The 17,438-nt window shown below is 43.9% G+C and overlaps 1 protein-coding gene across 1 annotated transcript in view; it reads right to left on the bottom strand.

The window, feature by feature from the left end:
• emid1 (EMI domain containing 1) overlaps window positions 1-17,438 on the bottom strand; it is a 90,523-nt gene that overhangs the window by 3,084 nt on the left and 70,001 nt on the right. Inside the window, exons 2-7 of the mRNA XM_053610834.1 lie at window positions 15,333-15,475; window positions 8,374-8,426; window positions 8,163-8,225; window positions 8,020-8,064; window positions 7,079-7,123; window positions 731-815 (exon numbers count right to left, since the gene is read on the bottom strand). Coding sequence (XP_053466809.1) covers window positions 731-815; window positions 7,079-7,123; window positions 8,020-8,064; window positions 8,163-8,225; window positions 8,374-8,426; window positions 15,333-15,475 — 434 coding nt within the window. The remainder of the gene's footprint in view (window positions 1-730; window positions 816-7,078; window positions 7,124-8,019; window positions 8,065-8,162; window positions 8,226-8,373; window positions 8,427-15,332; window positions 15,476-17,438) is intronic.

Here is a 17,438-nt window from a genome sequence, read left to right as displayed (position 1 = left end):
CCAATCAGAAATCAGACTTCCAAAGCGCTCTGGTGTAAATACTTTTCACCACAGCAACAGCATGTTCACTGGAGAAAGTTTTGACCCTGCTTAACATCTCCGCATGTGGTCGGATCACCTGAGGCGGTGGTGTTAATACCAGGTCTGAACCGAGTCTAGGGGTTTCACCAGGACTGGATCGGACTGGATCGGAAAACGGTGTTCGAGAATTCTGACACGTCACTGTCCAGTTACTTCCTGTCTGCACTGTACAGTCTCAAACTTCTACAAACTTGTTTTTTTTTTTTAACAAAACATAAAAATCTAAAACGAAAGGAAGGCGCTGGAGTCCATTTCTGTAGACCAGCACTTTCTTGTAGCTCACATAACCTACACTTTCTACTTTAAGGCTGTAATCCTGGCACTGCCTGTTCCTGAACTCTTTACCAGTCCAGCAGAGGGCAGCGCATTGCAGATTGCGTCTTTACCTGGCCAGATGATCGCCTCCAGCAGCTGCACCCTGCGAGCCAGCAGCTCCAGGTCAGCCTGCAAGTCTTGCAACATCTTCAAACTAACGTCCTACCAAAGATCAAGAGCAGTGAGGTTCCTGCATCAGGTTACCGGGGTGCTTCTGAGGGCGGGGCTCCGTTCCCTCCCTGAGTGCCCGTCTGTCCCCTTGTTTCCCACCGCCCGTGATCTGATCTTATCTGACACCCCCCCCGACCTCTGACCTTTTGCCCTGCCTACTCACCGTGGATACCGATCATAGTCTCGAGGATTAAAACCCTCTCGGCTAAGATCTTCAGGGCCTCACGGATTTGGTGTATGCCGTCCCCCTGTGGAGACAGATACAGCCGTCAAGTTATGGGAGCAGCAGCCCAAACCAAGCGCTTGCCACCATGCAAAGACGTTCAAGTTGTTTAGTTATTTTATATTAGAAGTTAAAAGGGTTAAACATACGATTCAAGACGTTTAAAAAAAATAAACATCTGCCAAAACATCTCGGTTTGTCTTTGTTTTTCTTCTTCAGGCCATGCTGTAAGGAATTAAAAAAAAAAAAAAAAAAACCACCAGCATGCAGGTAACAGGCCAGGCCAGACACCATTTCACTTTTTTTTTTTTAGTCTGGATCATGCAATAAACATAAACATACAAACAGAGTAAAATCCAAAGTTCATTACGAAGCAAAGAGATATTTTGTCGTCTGATTCAAAGTATTGTTTTGCAAAAGATTTCACTAATTTCTACTGTTGACATTTTTCTGGCCCTGAATGATCCACAAGTCATACCCTGTACTCCTCCAGAGACGGCGAACGCTCGCCTGTATTTTCATTTTGAAGAAACCACAGAAGGCTAATTTAATATCCATCATCGTTAATGTCATCTCGTCAGCCTCTGTCTGGTTCAGGATGTTCTTACACTGAAGATATTTTTTTTAACCCAAGTTTTATATTATGTATAACTTGTCCAATCAGAGTATTTTTTTTCTTCTGCAATTTTTTTTGTGTGCTTCCAACTCAAATATTACCCACATAATAATAATTATGTTCAGGTTAAATACTGCTGAGTACACAGGCCTGTTTTAGTCAAAAATACCTGAAAAATACGTTACTATTAACTATTACTAACTAAAATACAGCCATAATACTGTCTTCACACGGGGCGGGGGGAGTCCGATCTTTATCTAACGATATGCTAGCTCACTATCAGACAGCTGTAACTAGCCATCTAATGAAATTCTGAGAAAAATTAACTCTCGGTTGGAGTGAGCAACCCATTCTGAATTAAACCATCTAGATTACTACAACCCCAATTCCGAAAAACTTGGGACAGTATGGGAAATGCTAATAAAAGCAAAGAGGAGTGATGTGTAAATGTACTTTGACTTGTATTTAAACAAAAAAACATATAAAGACGAGGTATTTGATGTTTATCTAATCAACTGAAGTTTTTTGAAGGTAAACGTTTATTTTGAAATTGATGAAGGCAACATGTTCCAAAAAAGTTGGGACAGGGGCGATTTAGGACTAATAGCGATGTGAGAAGTTGGAGTAAGAAGGTGATGTGAAGCAGGTGAGGCAATCGTCTAATCGTAGTATATAAGAAGCCTCCATAAGAGGTCTACTCCTTCAAGAGCGAGGACGGGTCGAGGCTCACCGATCTGCCTACAGATGCGTCAGAGAATAATCCGACACTTTGAGAAGAACATTCCCCAAAGACAAATCGGGAGGATTTTGGGCGTTTCACCTTCTACAGCGCACAATATAATTAAAAGATTCGAGGAATCCGGTCAAATCTCGGTGCTTAAAGGGCGAGGCCGAAAACCACTTCTGAATGCGCGTGATGTCCGATCCCTCAGACGTCACTGTCGTAAAAACCGTCATGAGTCTGTAATGGAGATCCTGACATGGGCTCGGGAATACTGCGGTAAACCTTTGACAATCGACACCATTCGCCGCTGCATCCACAGATGCAAGTTAATGCTTTACTATGCAAAGCAGAAGCCGTACATCAACACTGTCCTGAAGCTCCGCCCACTTCTCTGGGCTCGGTCTCATCTGAGATGGACAGTAGCACAGTGGAATCGTGTTTTGTGGTCCGATGAGTCGAAATTTCAAATAGTTTTTGGACAAAACAGCCATCGTGTTCTCCGGGTCAAAGAGGAAAAGGACCATCCGAGCTGTTATCAGCATCAGGTCCAAAATCCAGCGTCTGTCATGGTATGGGGGCGTGTCAGTGCCATGGTATGGGGGTGTGTCAGTGCCCATGGCATGGGGGTGTGTCAGTGCCCACGGCATGGGTAACTCACACATCTGTGAGGCAGCATTAATGCAGAAAGATATGAACACATTTTGGAGCGACATACGCTGTTATCCAGAGCAGGACAACACCGAACCACATTCTGCCCGGATTACAACCGCATGGTTGCGTAAGCAGAGAGTGCGGGTGCTAGCATGGCCTGCCTGCAGTCCTGACCCGTCTCCCATTGAGAACGTGTAGCGCATTATGAAGCGCAAAATAACTCGACGAAGTCCGCGTACAGCAACCTGATGAGTGGGGAAAAATTCCTCTCGTTAAACTTAACCACCTGGAGTCTTCACTCAGCGCCCAAACGCTTAATACGTGTTATTAAAAGAAACGCTGATGTTACACAGCGCTAAACAGTCGACTGTCCCAACTTTTTTGGAGTGTGTTACAGTCATCAGATTTGAAATTATTTATATTTAAAAAAAAAAAAATTATTCACAAAGTAAAACATTAAATAATGTGATGATAATGTCTTTTCAATATAGTACAGGGTGAAGTGAATTTTCCTAGTCCACTAGTTGCAATTATAGTCACATTGTAGTCATTTGGGTATGGTTATAGCCTAGGTCAATTTTACAAAAATGTTTAGTCAACTAAAACATAACAATTTTAGTCAATGAAAGTTGAAGGATTTGTGTTTTTTTCCCCCTGTTAAATTTCTCCAGTGTTTTTTTTCATTTCTCAGTGAAGACCAGTGCAATAATCTCCTTTGTTTTAATTCCTTTTTAAATGGAATATGAAGTAAACACTTTCTCCTTCTCTGATCATTTAAATGACTCTACATGAATCTGATGAATGATATAAAACAGACTTTTGGACTGACTTATACTACAGGCGTAATATTCACTAATTTATATTCTTTATAGCCCTCGAGATGGACATATTTTCTAAACAGCGCAAACATAAAGACAGACCGTTATTAGCTTAGACTACAGTTTCAGAGCGGATCATTCATTTTGATCACGGCTATTGTGAGACTTCCATGGCTCCGCTGGACATCCGTTACACAGTTCAACAAATATTTCGCAGGACGTGAAACTCATGACCGATGACTCGGTCATGAACTTAGCACAGGGTTATGTACAAATTAGTGCATGCGAGGGAAAGGAGGCAATTCGCCGGAGCCAAATAAAACAGTTCTCGTGTAATGAGAGGATCACTTATCGTTCCTGGCTAGCGCTTGGAAAATCGATGGGAAAACAATGGATTGGTGCACAGGGAATAGGCTGTGTGTGTGTGTGTGTGTGTGTGTGTGTGTGGAGAAATAAATGATGTGCACGTCTCCTGAAGCGAGAGAGATGTTGCAAATTAGAGTCAGTAAATCATCGGTGCATTATGATTAATGCCGGGTCTGTGGATTTTGTACTACAGTATCTCTAGGCGTCATGTTACAAACCGGGACCGGGTCCAAAATCATTATGTCTGAAACCTCGGCCGCTAACAGACCGTGGAGTAAATAAACCGGTGACAGTGTCGGCGATGATCGAGTGGAGGAGTTATCCGAACGGACCGGTCATTTGTTTACCCGGAAATCCTCTGTGGCTGTTAAAAGTGGAGCTCAGAGAGTCAGACGTGAGAGCAGCAGGCAGACAGGAAGTTCACAAGCAGCATAATGAGATGGGGCCATGCAGCAGCAATGCATTGTGGGAAACTGGAGGATAGCTGTATCCACTCACGCCCCCACCCCCTTCCACCCAAACATCACCCAAATCCCAACACAGCAGCGCCGATCCATCACACACCGCCGTTACCCACAATCGCTAAAGCACAAACACTTTTGGGATACACACAACGCACACACACACATTTGTAGTGTATGTGCGATTAGCTGTCACTCACTTGGAACAGATTTTACTCAGCAGGTCAGATTAGATTTCAGTCACTAGATTAGAATTTGTTCGCTAGGTTAGATTAGATTTCACCCACTAGGTTAGTTAGGACTTCATGTGGTTGGTTAGAGTAGATTGCACTTGCTAGATTTCGCTCGATAGATTAGAATCTGTTTGCTAGGTTATATTAAATTTCACTAACTAGGTTAGATTCCGCTTGCTATCTTAGATTAGATTTCACCCACTAGGTTAGAATCTGCTTGCTAGGCTAGATTAGATTCCCCCCACTAGGTTAGATTCTGCTTGCTAGATTAGAATCTGCTTGCAAGGTTAGATTTCCCCCACTAGGTTCCATTCTGCTTGCTAGGGTAGATTAGATTTCACCCACTAGGTTAAATTCTGCTTGCTAGGGTAGATTAGATTTCACCCAATAAGACAGATTCCACTTGCCAAGTTAGGTTAGATTTAACTTGCCAGGTTTGATTAGCTTTTATTCATTAGGTTTGATTGGCTTTCACTTGCTAGGTTAGATTCAATTTCACTCACTAGGTTAGATTTCATATGCTAGATTAGATTAGATTTCAGTTCTGGGATGAGAGTAGATTTCACTCTTTAGATTCGATTAGATTTCACTCACTAGGTTAGATTTCACATGCTATATTAGAGTAGATTTCCTTTTCTATGTCGGATTTTGGCTCACTTGCTAGGTTAGATTAGATTTCACCCACTAGGCCGGATAAGATTTTCCTTGGTAGCTTAGACTAGATTTCAATTGCTAGGTTTGATTTTGGTCTGTAGATTAGATTATATTTGACCCGTTGGGAAAGTTAAATCAAATTAAATCTTAAAAAAACACTTAAATAAGAACAGTTTTGGTCAAACTTTCTCCCACATGTGTCTCGTCAGCACATCTGTATTGTTCCAGTGTAATGTTTGTAGTTTTAAAGATTTCTTCCCAGAAATCAATAACGGCCCTCTAACTACAAGTGAACAGGTTTTTCTGTAATTCTGGAATGTTCTATTAACCTCCATAATGAACAGAATTCATGTCTGATGTTTGTGCTCACGATGATTGAATTTAATATTCGAATTATTCTGTGCTGTGTTTGTTGTGTGTATGCCGAGTCTGGAGGCTCAGACGGCGAGTGTGAGCTCTTGGCGTGGAGTCAGTAGGTGGGAGTAGGAGGGTCAGACGGTGAACACTCAGTGAGACAGCACCCCGCCACCAACACAAACAACAAACAAACAAAAACAACACACAAACAGAGCGGTAAAAGTTGCCCATGTGCCCTGACCCACTAAAACTTTAGCATCTTACCAAACATCATGTCACAAAAGGGTCAAAAAGCAGCTGAGCCACTGATCTGAGACTGTCCTACTGGGCGTGGCCTAATATATAACACGCTGTCTGAGACTCTCTTACTTTCATTTACTAGGTTAGATTCGATTTTGCTTGCTAAATTGGATTAGATTTCACTTGCTAGGTTAGATTAGTTTTCATTCATTGGTTAGATTAGATTTCACTGGGTAGATTAGATTTCACTCACTAGGTTAGATGAGATTTGTCTTGCTAGTTCAGATTAAATTTCCCTTGCGATTTTAGATTAGATTTCTCTTGTTTTTTTTAGATTACATTTCACTCATTTGTCCTGATTTCTCTTGCTAGGTTAGGTTAGTGGCCAGTTTCTGAGATGGATTCGCTTTCATTTGCTAGGTTAGATCAGGTTTCACTCGCTAGGTTAGATTAGATTTCACTTGCTAGTTTGGACTACATTTCAGTCATTAGGCTTGATTTCTCTTTCTAGGTTAGATTAAGTTACTAGGTTAGAATAAATTTCTCTCACCATGTTAGATTAGATATAATTCACTAGATTAGATTACATTTCACAGGATGTTTATTCAGACTGCAGACTGTGAGCCACGTTCAGCTCGCGAGAGAGCGTCCGAATTCAGATCCCTGTGGTTTCATGTTCTAGATCAGCGTACTTGGGCAACTCGGTACCAACATCGTATTCACACCCCAATGTGACCATCACAGCAAAAAGGAGCACAAACAAACCCAACACCACATACAGGAAGTGAGCGACAGTGAAGCAGCATCCTGTCAGTGCAACTTCCATCTGAAATACACTTAATCCTCCATTCATCAGATTTGTCTCTGAATGCAGAGATAAACTGAGAGGGAAAGTGCACTGAGGGATAAAGCATGAGGTTAAAATCTGTCACTGTGAACAGGACTGAAGCCAGGATCAACATAAACATCATAAACAACATCAACAACATCAACAACATCAACAGCGTGAAAACAACCTGCAAGATATCTGATTAGGACAAAAGAAAGAGTTACAGCAGAGACATGAGTCCTGCAGATCTCTACTGTCTCCTGCTCTCTCCTGTAGGGGTCAAAGGTTAAAGTGTGTGTATGTGAGTGACAGCAGTGAACCCGTCCCAAACACGCTTACCGGAAGACCTTTCTCCCCTGGCTCACCCTTCGGCCCCGGGTCACCCTGCAGGGAAACAGCTTACAGTCACCCCTGCTGTTTAACAATAACTCTAATAATCATCACAGCACTTTCGGAAAGAAAGAGGGAAAGAAAAAACAGGAAGTTAAAAATACTGAGAAAAAAAGGAAAAGGAAGGAATATAAAAAAAGGAAAATAATGAAAAAGAAAGAAAGAAACAAACAAAATATTGAAATATTTAAAACCTGTGCAAGAACAAAATAAACAACAATACAAAAAAAATTACAAAACCTAAGAAAGAAAGGAAAAGAAGGGATTGATGGAGGTAATGAAGCTGATGGTGGTGACAGAGGTGAAGGATGTGAGGGAGGTGATGGAAGTGAGGGAGGTGAGGAAAGTGATGGAGGTGAGGAAAGTGATGGAGGTGACGGAGGTGAAGGATGTGAAGGAGGTGAGGGAGGTGATGGAGGTGAAGGAGGTGAGGGAAGTGATGGAGGTGAGGGAGGTGAAGGAGGTGAGGGAGGTAAGGGAGGTGATGGAATTGAGGGAGGTGAGGGAGGTGACAGAGGTGAGGGAGGTGAAGGAGGTGAGGGAGGTGATGGAGGTGAGGGAGGTGAAGGAGGTGAGGGAGATGATGGAGGTGAGGGAAGTGATGGAGGTGAGGGAAGTGAAGGAGGTGAGGGTGATGATGGAGGTGAGGGAAGTGATGGAGGTGAGGGAGGTGAAGGAGGTGAGGGAGGTGAAGGAGGTGACAGAGGTGAAGGAGGTAAGGGAGGTGAAGGAGGTGAGGGAGGTGATGGAGGTGACAGAGGTGAAGGAGGTGAGGGAGGTGAAGGAGGTGAGGGAGATGATGGAGGTGATGGAGGTGAAGTAGGTGAGGGAAGTGATGGAGGTAAAGGAAGTGATGGAGGTGACGGAGGTGATGGAGGCAGCCATCTTACCGGCTCTCCTTTGAAGCCTCTCTCTCCTGGATACCCCAGAGGTCCCTGCAGGGTGAGAGGGTAGGTGTTAGTGTAAGGACGAGGGGGGTAAAGGTAAAGTCAGGTGGTGTTTACACGTTTAGTGTTTTAGATGTTACACTCACTCTCTCTCCTCGCTCTCCCTTTGGTCCCGTGGGTCCTGGTACACCGGGGGAACCTGGCTTTCCCTGAGAGAGTGAAAAAAATTATAGACACATTAAACCATAACACCCACACACACACACATACACACAGTGTCAGGTCCTTTAAGAAATCCCCAGTTCCTCTGTTCAGTGTGTGTATCATCGTGGTGTGTGAAGGTGTGTGGTAGCTCACACTTTGTCCGATAGGGCCTGGCGGTCCGGCTGGGCCTCGGGCTCCTGGGGGTCCTACACAAAGTGAGACCGGATGCATTAGACATTTCTGTAGCAGTAACACTGTCTGATCTCAACAATGACTTTTTTTTGCACTCCACTTCTCCTCTTCCTGATGCTGTGATTTACCCATCATGCCTAGCTACAGAATCACACACACACACACACACACACACACACACACACATTATCTTATCAATAGTCACAGAATTTTATGGTTAAACACCCAAAATAAGTTTGTAGCGTTGTAAAAAATGTTGTTTTTTTATTTTTTTTAAAAAAAAGGGAAGTGAGGGAGGTGATGGAGATGATGGAGGTGATGGAGTTGAAGGAGGTAAAGGAGATGATGGAGGCATAGGGAGGTGATGGAGATGAGGGAAGTGATGGAGATGAGGGAGGTGATGGAGGTGAGGGAGGTGATGGAGGTGAGGGAGGTGACGGAGATGAGGGAGGTGATGGAGGTGAGGGAGGTGAGGGAGGTGACGGAGATGAGGGAGGTGATGGAGGTGATGGAGGTGAGGGAGGTGACGGAGATGAGGGAGGTGACAGAGATGAGGGAGGTCATGGAGGTGAGGGAAGTGATGGAGATGAGGGAGGTGATGGAGGTGAGGGAAGTGATGGAGATGAGGGAGGTAATGGAGGTGATGGAGATGAGGGAGGTGAGGGAGGTGATGGAGGTGAGGGAAGTGATGGAGGTGAGGGAGGTGAGGATGGTGGAGATGAGGGAAGTGATGGTGGTGAGGGAAGTGATGGAGGTGAGGGAGGTGATGGAGATGAAGGAGGTGATGGAGATGAGGGAGGTGAGGGAGGTGATGGAGATGAGGGAGGTGAGGATGGTGGAGATGAGGGAAGTGATGGAGGTGAGGGAAGTGATGGAGATGAGGATGGTGGAGGTGAAGGAAGTGATGGAGGTGAGGGAAGTGATGGAGGTGAGGGAGGTGATGGAGATGAGGGAGGTGAGGATGGTGGAGATGAGGGAGATGATGGAGGTGAGGGAAGTGATGGAGATGAGGATGGTGGAGGTGAGGGTAGTAATGGAGGTTAGGGAAGTGATGGAGATGAGGATGGTGGAGGTGAGGGTAGTAATGGAGGTGAGGGAAGTGATGGAGATGAGGGAGCTGATGGAGATGAGGATGGTGGAGGTGAGGGAAGTGATGGAGGTAAGGGAAGTGATGGAAATGAGGGAGGTGATGGAGATGAGGGAGGTGATGGAGATGAGGGAGTTGATGGAGATGAGGATGGTGGAGGTGAGGGTAGTGATGGAGATGAGGGAGTTGATGTAGATGAGGATGGTGGAGGTGAAGGTAGTGATGGAGATGAGGGTAGTGATGGAGATGAGGATGGTGGAGGTGAGGGTAGTGATGGAAATGAGGGTAGTAATGAAGGTGAGGGTAGTGATGGAGATGAGGGTAGTGATGGAGATGAGGATGGTGGAGGTGAGGGTAGTGATGGAGATGAGGGAGTTGATGGAGATGAGGGTAGTAATGGAGGTGAGGGTAGTGATGGAGATGAGGGTAGTAATGGAGGTGAGGGTAGTGATGGAGATGAGGGAAGTGATGGAGATGAGGATGGTGGAGGTGAGGGAAGTGATGGAGAAGAGGATGGTGGAGGTGAGGGTAGTGATGGAGATGAGGGAGGTGATGGAGATGAGGGTAGTGATGGAGGTGAGGGTAGTGATGGAGATGAGGGAGGTAAGGGAGATGAAGTACTGCGGTACTGATGGCAGTTGAAATTATGTTGTCCAGGTTATAAACAAACTATAGTCGATGTTGGAAAGGGCTGAAATACGCAGAAGATGCTGCAGAAGTAAAGAACGTGCAGGACCTGGAGGATTTTTCTGAAGAACAGTGGGAGGTTTAACTTCTCAGGACAAACAAGGAACTCGTGAAGAACTCTCACACAACATAAACACATCGTGTCGTGGATCATCCAGGTAACGACACACGGGGTTAATAATCCAGCGTGTGTAAACTTTTCAACTGGTTCATTTGTGTAAATTCAGTCATTATTGTGTCTTCTGGATTACATGTAAACATCTGTCATGTGAAACAGCTTCTTCAGGGCAGGAATAAACAACAACAACAACAATTCGAATGATCCCTCTTATTATTTTTAATCATTAACATTCTGCAGATTTTTCAGGGCGTATAAACTTATGACCTCAACTGTACGTTTCACTCTGGTTCAAATTTTTATTGAATTAGATTATCATATCATTCGAAAATAATCGTAACTAATAAAGGTATACAGCGCTGTGCATAAGTCTTGGCACCCTGTTTTTTTCTTTAAGTACAATTACTGTTTCCTGCTCTTTATGGTGCATTTTTTTCAAATGTAGAAACGTTTCATTATCTCCGATCGCATCTTTGCACAGCACTGTATATTTTAAAAAGAATTTTATTATTCATTATTCCAATACTACACCGAAAAATGTTTATTTTTTATTATTATTATTATTTCCTTCCGCACACGAACAGTCTGACTCAGTGCCTCGAAACCCAGAGCGGACTCAGACTACTAATAAAACATAATGAAATACAATCCTGTTCATGATTTTCTCCCAGAGCGAGCTTTTGGCCTTTACAAGATAAAGACATGATAATAAATCACCGAACGGATTTCGCAACAGCCACGAGATACACGTTAGCGAAGACATATACAGATAAGCCCTGAGACGTCAGACACGGCGTTTATAAACCCATGCAGAACTCTCGGCGCGATCCAAACAGGACTCCAGGCGAGCGAGCGCTGAGTTACGTCCCCGTCACTGAGGTCACGACGATTTTACTCGCTAATAAAACTGACGCTCGACGTATTATTGTCTCCTACTGACTGAAACGGTGATAAAACCTGGCCCAGCGCGTCTCGTAGGAACGAAGCACAGCTGGAGACTCGCGGGAGAGAGGTGATGCTAAACCTCCCGTTACTCTTAATCAAAGAGATTTACTCTTTCCACATTATGAAACTTGGCTCGACTTCTCTTAATTAATATAGATTTTGTTTTAAAAAAGACATTTATATAGCAGATAAAATGTCAAGATATATTCCTCCCGAGAAGCATAACGTGAAGTGAAAAGAAGGTGTGTGAAGAGTCAGTGAGGACGTCTTGGATCGAGATTAAGCGCAAACTTTGAGACACACTTATAAATAAAACGAGCATTTAATAATAAAACCGACATGTTTCAAGAAACTATGACAATGTTTCATTTAAATACAGTTTTGGAAATAAATTCATACCATTTCAAGAATTCAGGTATTAGATCCGAACGTAAGGGGAATAAAAATCCCAATGTTCGGAATAATAATAATAATAATAATTGTAATATATAGTGTGATTTTATTTTGAAAACATGAATCATTTTTAATCTTAATATCAGAATCTAAACTTCACTTCGCAAAATGTTACTACTTTTGTAATTAAAATGCACAAACGTGTTAACGAATTAGCAGCATGGGGAGAAATACAGCCGTGGATTCTGATACTGCGGGAATTAAACCCCAATGTGACCAAAAAAAAAGCTAAAGCTACGTTAAAGCTCTCAACTACAAAGTTAGTATAAAAAAAAGTGGTATGAATAAGCTGAGAATATATAAGAATAAAGAATAAAATAAAATCGGAATAATTTAAGAGTAAAGCTGAGAATAAAAACAACGATTTTTAATAATAAAGCTGAGAACAGAAGCATAATAATATTTCAAGAATAAAGTACAAAAGAAATAATAACCGTTATACATTTTTTATGTACCGATACAGTCGAGAATAAATCACAACACTTTAAGAATAAAATGGGAATAAATTTGTAACATTGCAAGAATATACTTGACGGATAAAATCATCAGATCTCAGCAATAAATTGAAGTCTACACCTCCTGACCAATCAGATTCGAGAATGACACCGCACTGTTTCCTAATGTGAACACAACGCCTCAGAGCTAGAAGATAAGAGTGGACATGTTTAGCTACACTGTGAGAATCGTTTCCAGAAGATGTGAGGAGTCGAACAGTCTCACATCTCATCGCTCTTCGACTCCGAGGTGTAATGGTTTATATCTGTCATACAGCACACTGCGATTTGGATGATTTTCCACTTCATTTAAGAGCACATCCATGTGCTGAGGATTTTTTGGTCCTCTGCGGATGCCCTTGTGTTTATTTATCGTTAGCGCGATGTGTATATAGTTCGGAAAGGGCGGGGTCGTGGGAAAGAGGTTCATACAGGGTTTCCATTGCGGTTTATTTTCTCCGTTCACTGCAGAAATCGTTGACGGAGTTGTTCATGTTCTCCCCAGAGAACTTCTCTTTCCTGTCACAAATAAACCTGTAAATCAGCTGCTCTCACACGTCAGCCAGTCATAACGGCGCGAAACTTCAACGCTGGCTGATTAGCAGCGATCAAATCTGTACTTTGAATACGACTGGCGTCTGACGTCTCGATCAGAAACGCTCTTTAACACGCTTCGCTTGATGTTTCTGTGAAATATTCCACTACGTTACATTGCGTGCTTTTTTTTTGTTTGTTTGTTTGTTTTTACAGTCGGACTGATTCGGGTCAAACATCTGACGCAGTCGGCGTTAGACATTTAAAACGCTTCAAGAAAACTTTCAAGCCGGACGGACGTCTGCAGCGATCTAAAGATCTCCGGCACGTGATCACCGCACAACAGTTCGCTTCTAACGCGCTGGCCGACCGAAGCGCGGCCGTGGGTGCCAATATTTTTGTCTTAGTGAAACCATAAAGAAAGCCGGACGCGAACGATGCCGCTCAGCTTTAAAACGGAACGCGTTTCTGTGGCCGGATCTCAAAATACCGCACAGCACCGTTATGTCACGTTCTACTCTATGTCCTGAGCATGTAGACTGAACAGGCGGCCATTTTGGATCTGAAGATGTTAAACGGGTTTTACGTCCAAACGACGGAGATAAACTCCAGCGATACGACAACATGACTTCAGGTAAGTAAACAAAACAAGTCTCGTTTTGATTTTATTATGAAATTGCCATGTTTCCTCTAATTTAAAAAAAAAAAAAAGTCAGAAAAAGAAGAGTATTTATAATATAAAACGCTGAAACCTTCACATTCAGGACCTGGAAAGAGAACACTTCCAGCGTCTCAGCTGATTAGTCTCATTTCGATGATTTTGCTCGTTTTGAGCATTCATTTCTACAAAAAAAAAAGCAGCAAAATGATGTCAGTAAAAAAAGAAATAAATGAAGCTGGGCAGGATTAAAAAATGTCTAGATGTAGGTAAAATAATCCTGTATTTGATTTACTGTAATCTTCTAATAAGAATGACTAGACACGCTCGACTATACTCCAGACGCAGTGTAGGAACATTTCAACCCTACGTTGTAGAGATGTTTATTTTATTGATTGATTTATTCAGAAAGTTATTCGTGGGCGGAGTCACGCATCTGTCCTGCACTGTAAGCTGACCCGGACCCGAGACTCGGGTCAGACGCTGCAGCGACGGGAGACTGGTTAAAGATTCGAGACAGAACGGTATATTTTGATGAACGACACACAGACACACGAGCCTGGCGAGCGACGGTAGCGGTGATTTAAGCGTACAGCACGGCTAGGAGAAGCAGAGCCACGGCTGGAGAGGCGTCCGCGCCGGCGGGGGACGGAGGGCGCGTTTTAAATTGAAGCGAGCCGTTTATCAAGCGGACGAGGCTGGATCTGCTGTCCTTCATCACCAGGGCATGAGAACATCTGGCTTTCCTCGGTTCTGCAGTTGAAAAAAAACCCCCGACCGAACGCAGACGCCGACCGGTGCTGGATGTGATTTACTCTGATAGTCATGTGAGAGTCGAACAGCTGGTACCGAGCAAAACAAATTACTGACTGATTCGATTTGTACTGCTTTAGTTCTTGGCACAAATTCCACTGCGTGATGTGCAGCTCTGTTACTGCGGCACATGAAACCGTAGAAGGTATAATATGTGTGCTTGGTACACATCATGGAAAAACACACACACACACACACACACACACACACACACACGATAGACGGGAAAGAAACGCTGGGCCGTGTATCCTGACTCTCGTAATCAGACGAGGTCTCGTTCTCCCGGTACAGCGTGTGTGTTTAATTATACGCCTCAAAAATTCTAACTTTTACTGAAATAATTTCCACTACACACACACACACACACACACACACACACACACACACACAAAAGTGTCATCGACCTCTGGAACATGTACTACATCCACAAAGCGACGTTCCTCCTAGAGATCTTCCCTCAGCCGGTGTTCTGACGATGGCGAGTGCGAAGGTTTTACGTTATTTTCATCCTCATCGAAACCATTCACTGACCTACGGATGGAGGCGGAGTCACCCGGGAAGAGGCCACGCCCATCACGCCGGGCATGGAGAATAACTCGAGTGCATTTTGTTACTGTACTTAAGCACTGTTTCGGAGGATTTTTACTTAATACTCGCACACATTACATCTATTACATCTCGTTATACGCTCTGTAGTGAGCGCATGCAGTGAGCACGAGGCTTTTACTTCAGAAACTGAGATAAATATCAACTATATGACAAGTAAATGATAAAAATGAACATGAAATCCGTTATAATACGGTGATAAATCAGTGATGTGCACTGTTTTTAGCTGGGTCGGAGCTAGAACAATTCCACAAGGATAAATAAAAGTCTCGGTTTCACGCAGGAATGAAACACACGATTAACTACAAATTGGATATTTTGATGTCTCTAGCCACGCGAGTAATTTCCCTGGCTCGCACAAGACATCCTGGATCGAACGTAGCGCACACCATTACTCATTTTCAAAATCAATCTTATTCGTGTACTGTGGTTTGTAACTATACGTATAAATGTGACACTGAAGTGCAAAGTGTGTGTGTGTGTGTGTGTGTGTGTGTGTGTGTGTGTGTGTGTGACAGGACTGACCTGTGGGTCCCGGAGGTCCCTGAGGTCCCTGAGCAGGAACCAGTCGAGGGTCAGGGAAACTGTTGGACAGCAGCAGGTTTTTCTTCTCACCTGTAAACACACACACACACACACACACACACACACACACACAGTGTGAGTGTTAGAGATTAGGACCGGTCACTGCTGACCTCAGATCAGTGTTTCAGCTCGTCTCTCACTGTGAGTGACATCCTGAAATGAAGCCCAGGATCAGTGTCATCCGATCAGGGTGTCATTACTGCCTGTGTCCTGTAGGTGGGGCTGCTCTGATGTGAAACGCTCACAGGCTTTCAGAAGCAGCACCGGAAACAACGGCACAGGTCCGAGCGTCTCATTCGAATTACTTCATTAAACATAAAGGAAAACTACTGCGCTCAGAGTTCTTCGGGTTTATTCTGATCTGAGGGAAACGGCTTTCGGATTCAGCACCACACACACACACACACACACGGAATAAACAGCTTGTTTTAGAGATGTTTCATTAAACATTTAATAAATCGATCACAGAATTTACCAAACTCCGCAATATTCCGGGGAGCAGATTTTCCACAGGCTCGGGAAGACGCGTCTCGATGATGTCACACGTTCAGCCGAAGCCGTCGTCGATTCACGTGCGTCGGACATGAGTACAGCTAAACGCTCTCGTTTACCGACAAACATCACCGCGGAACTATTCCGTGCGATGGCAAGTTGTTTTAGATAAACTCTTGCACACAATTACAGACTCTAAACAACCATCAAAACCCTGACCCGGGTTTCAGGTATCTGTTTCTACTCATATCTCCTGAACCAAGCAGACGTTCTCACCGTTATATACTCGAGAACGTCAGTCTGTTCACGCTCATCCAATAGCAGACAGTAATAACGTACGACCTCTGGATTTTGGACACTTCTTAAATTGGAACGTTAACGCACTGTCACTGGCACCGAGCTCGCACCGTTACAGCTCACTGTGTGCGTCAATAAAAATAAACACTAATATAAGTATTGTACTACATCCCAAATCCAGATGCTTACATAGCAAATCCAGCTGTTGTGCATTGTTATCGCCAGCCTGGTGTAATCTTTACACGTTACTCAAGTGTCGAGATGCTGAGCTCTTTTTTTTCCCCTCGTTCGTATACGAATGTGTCACTTTGAACACGATCCCCAACTACTGGGCCTGCCGTCCAATCCAAGTTAAAATGAGTTCAATCTCAGGCACAGAGCTGGTGATCAGGGACAGAGCGATGTTCACAGACAGATGTGAAGAACGAAAAATAAATCAATTCCATGAACTCAGAACGGCACCATCGGAGATCTGATTACTGAACTGACGAGAGAAAATAAGTCGAAACTGCAAAAATAAATTGCTAAAAATTGTCCCAGATTACCTGAGTTCACTCGGGGTATGTGAACACACACACACACACACACACACACACACACACACACACACACACACACACTCATCATGACTCCACCCTGCTGTTTCGGTCCCCGCACATCTGGAAGTGGTTGAGTGACTTCAGTGTCAGATCTGAGACAGACAGGTCTGTTTTCCTCCAGCGTGGGGCTGTAGTGTCTGGCCCGTCTCACCCCCCGTCCCCCCCGCTGTCTCTCCCTGCGTCTCGTCTCTCTGTCCCATCAGGTCCCTCGTCTTCTATAATCTCATCATGACCTTCAGATCATCATCCTTATCTTCTTCTCTCGCTGTCTCTCCCGCTGCAGCTCACGGCCATAATTACTCATGATTTCTCCTGATGATGACGATGATGATGATGATGATGATGATGACGATGATGGAGGATGTGGAGCTACAGGACCAGCTACAGAGCCTGATCTCATTTCCTCCTGTGGGGCAGTACTACACTGTGCTGGTGTTCTGTGTGTGTGTGTGTGTGTGTGTGTGTGTGTGTGTGTGTGTGTGTGTGTTCATCTGGGGAACAGTAATCCATCTGGATCTACATTACAACCCTGCTGATCCTCACACCTCCGATTACAGCTGATTATAAACGTGTGAGAAATCTGCTGAACCTCCACAGATCTGACGCGAGAGAGAGAGAGAGAGAGAGAGAGACAGAGAGAGAGATAGCGAGAGAGAGG

The sequence above is a fragment of the Ictalurus furcatus genome, chromosome 22, assembly GCF_023375685.1.
Source record: "Ictalurus furcatus strain D&B chromosome 22, Billie_1.0, whole genome shotgun sequence".
NCBI classification, from domain to species: Eukaryota; Metazoa; Chordata; class Actinopteri; order Siluriformes; family Ictaluridae; genus Ictalurus; species Ictalurus furcatus.
This window is presented reverse-complemented; position numbering and strand designations above follow the sequence as displayed.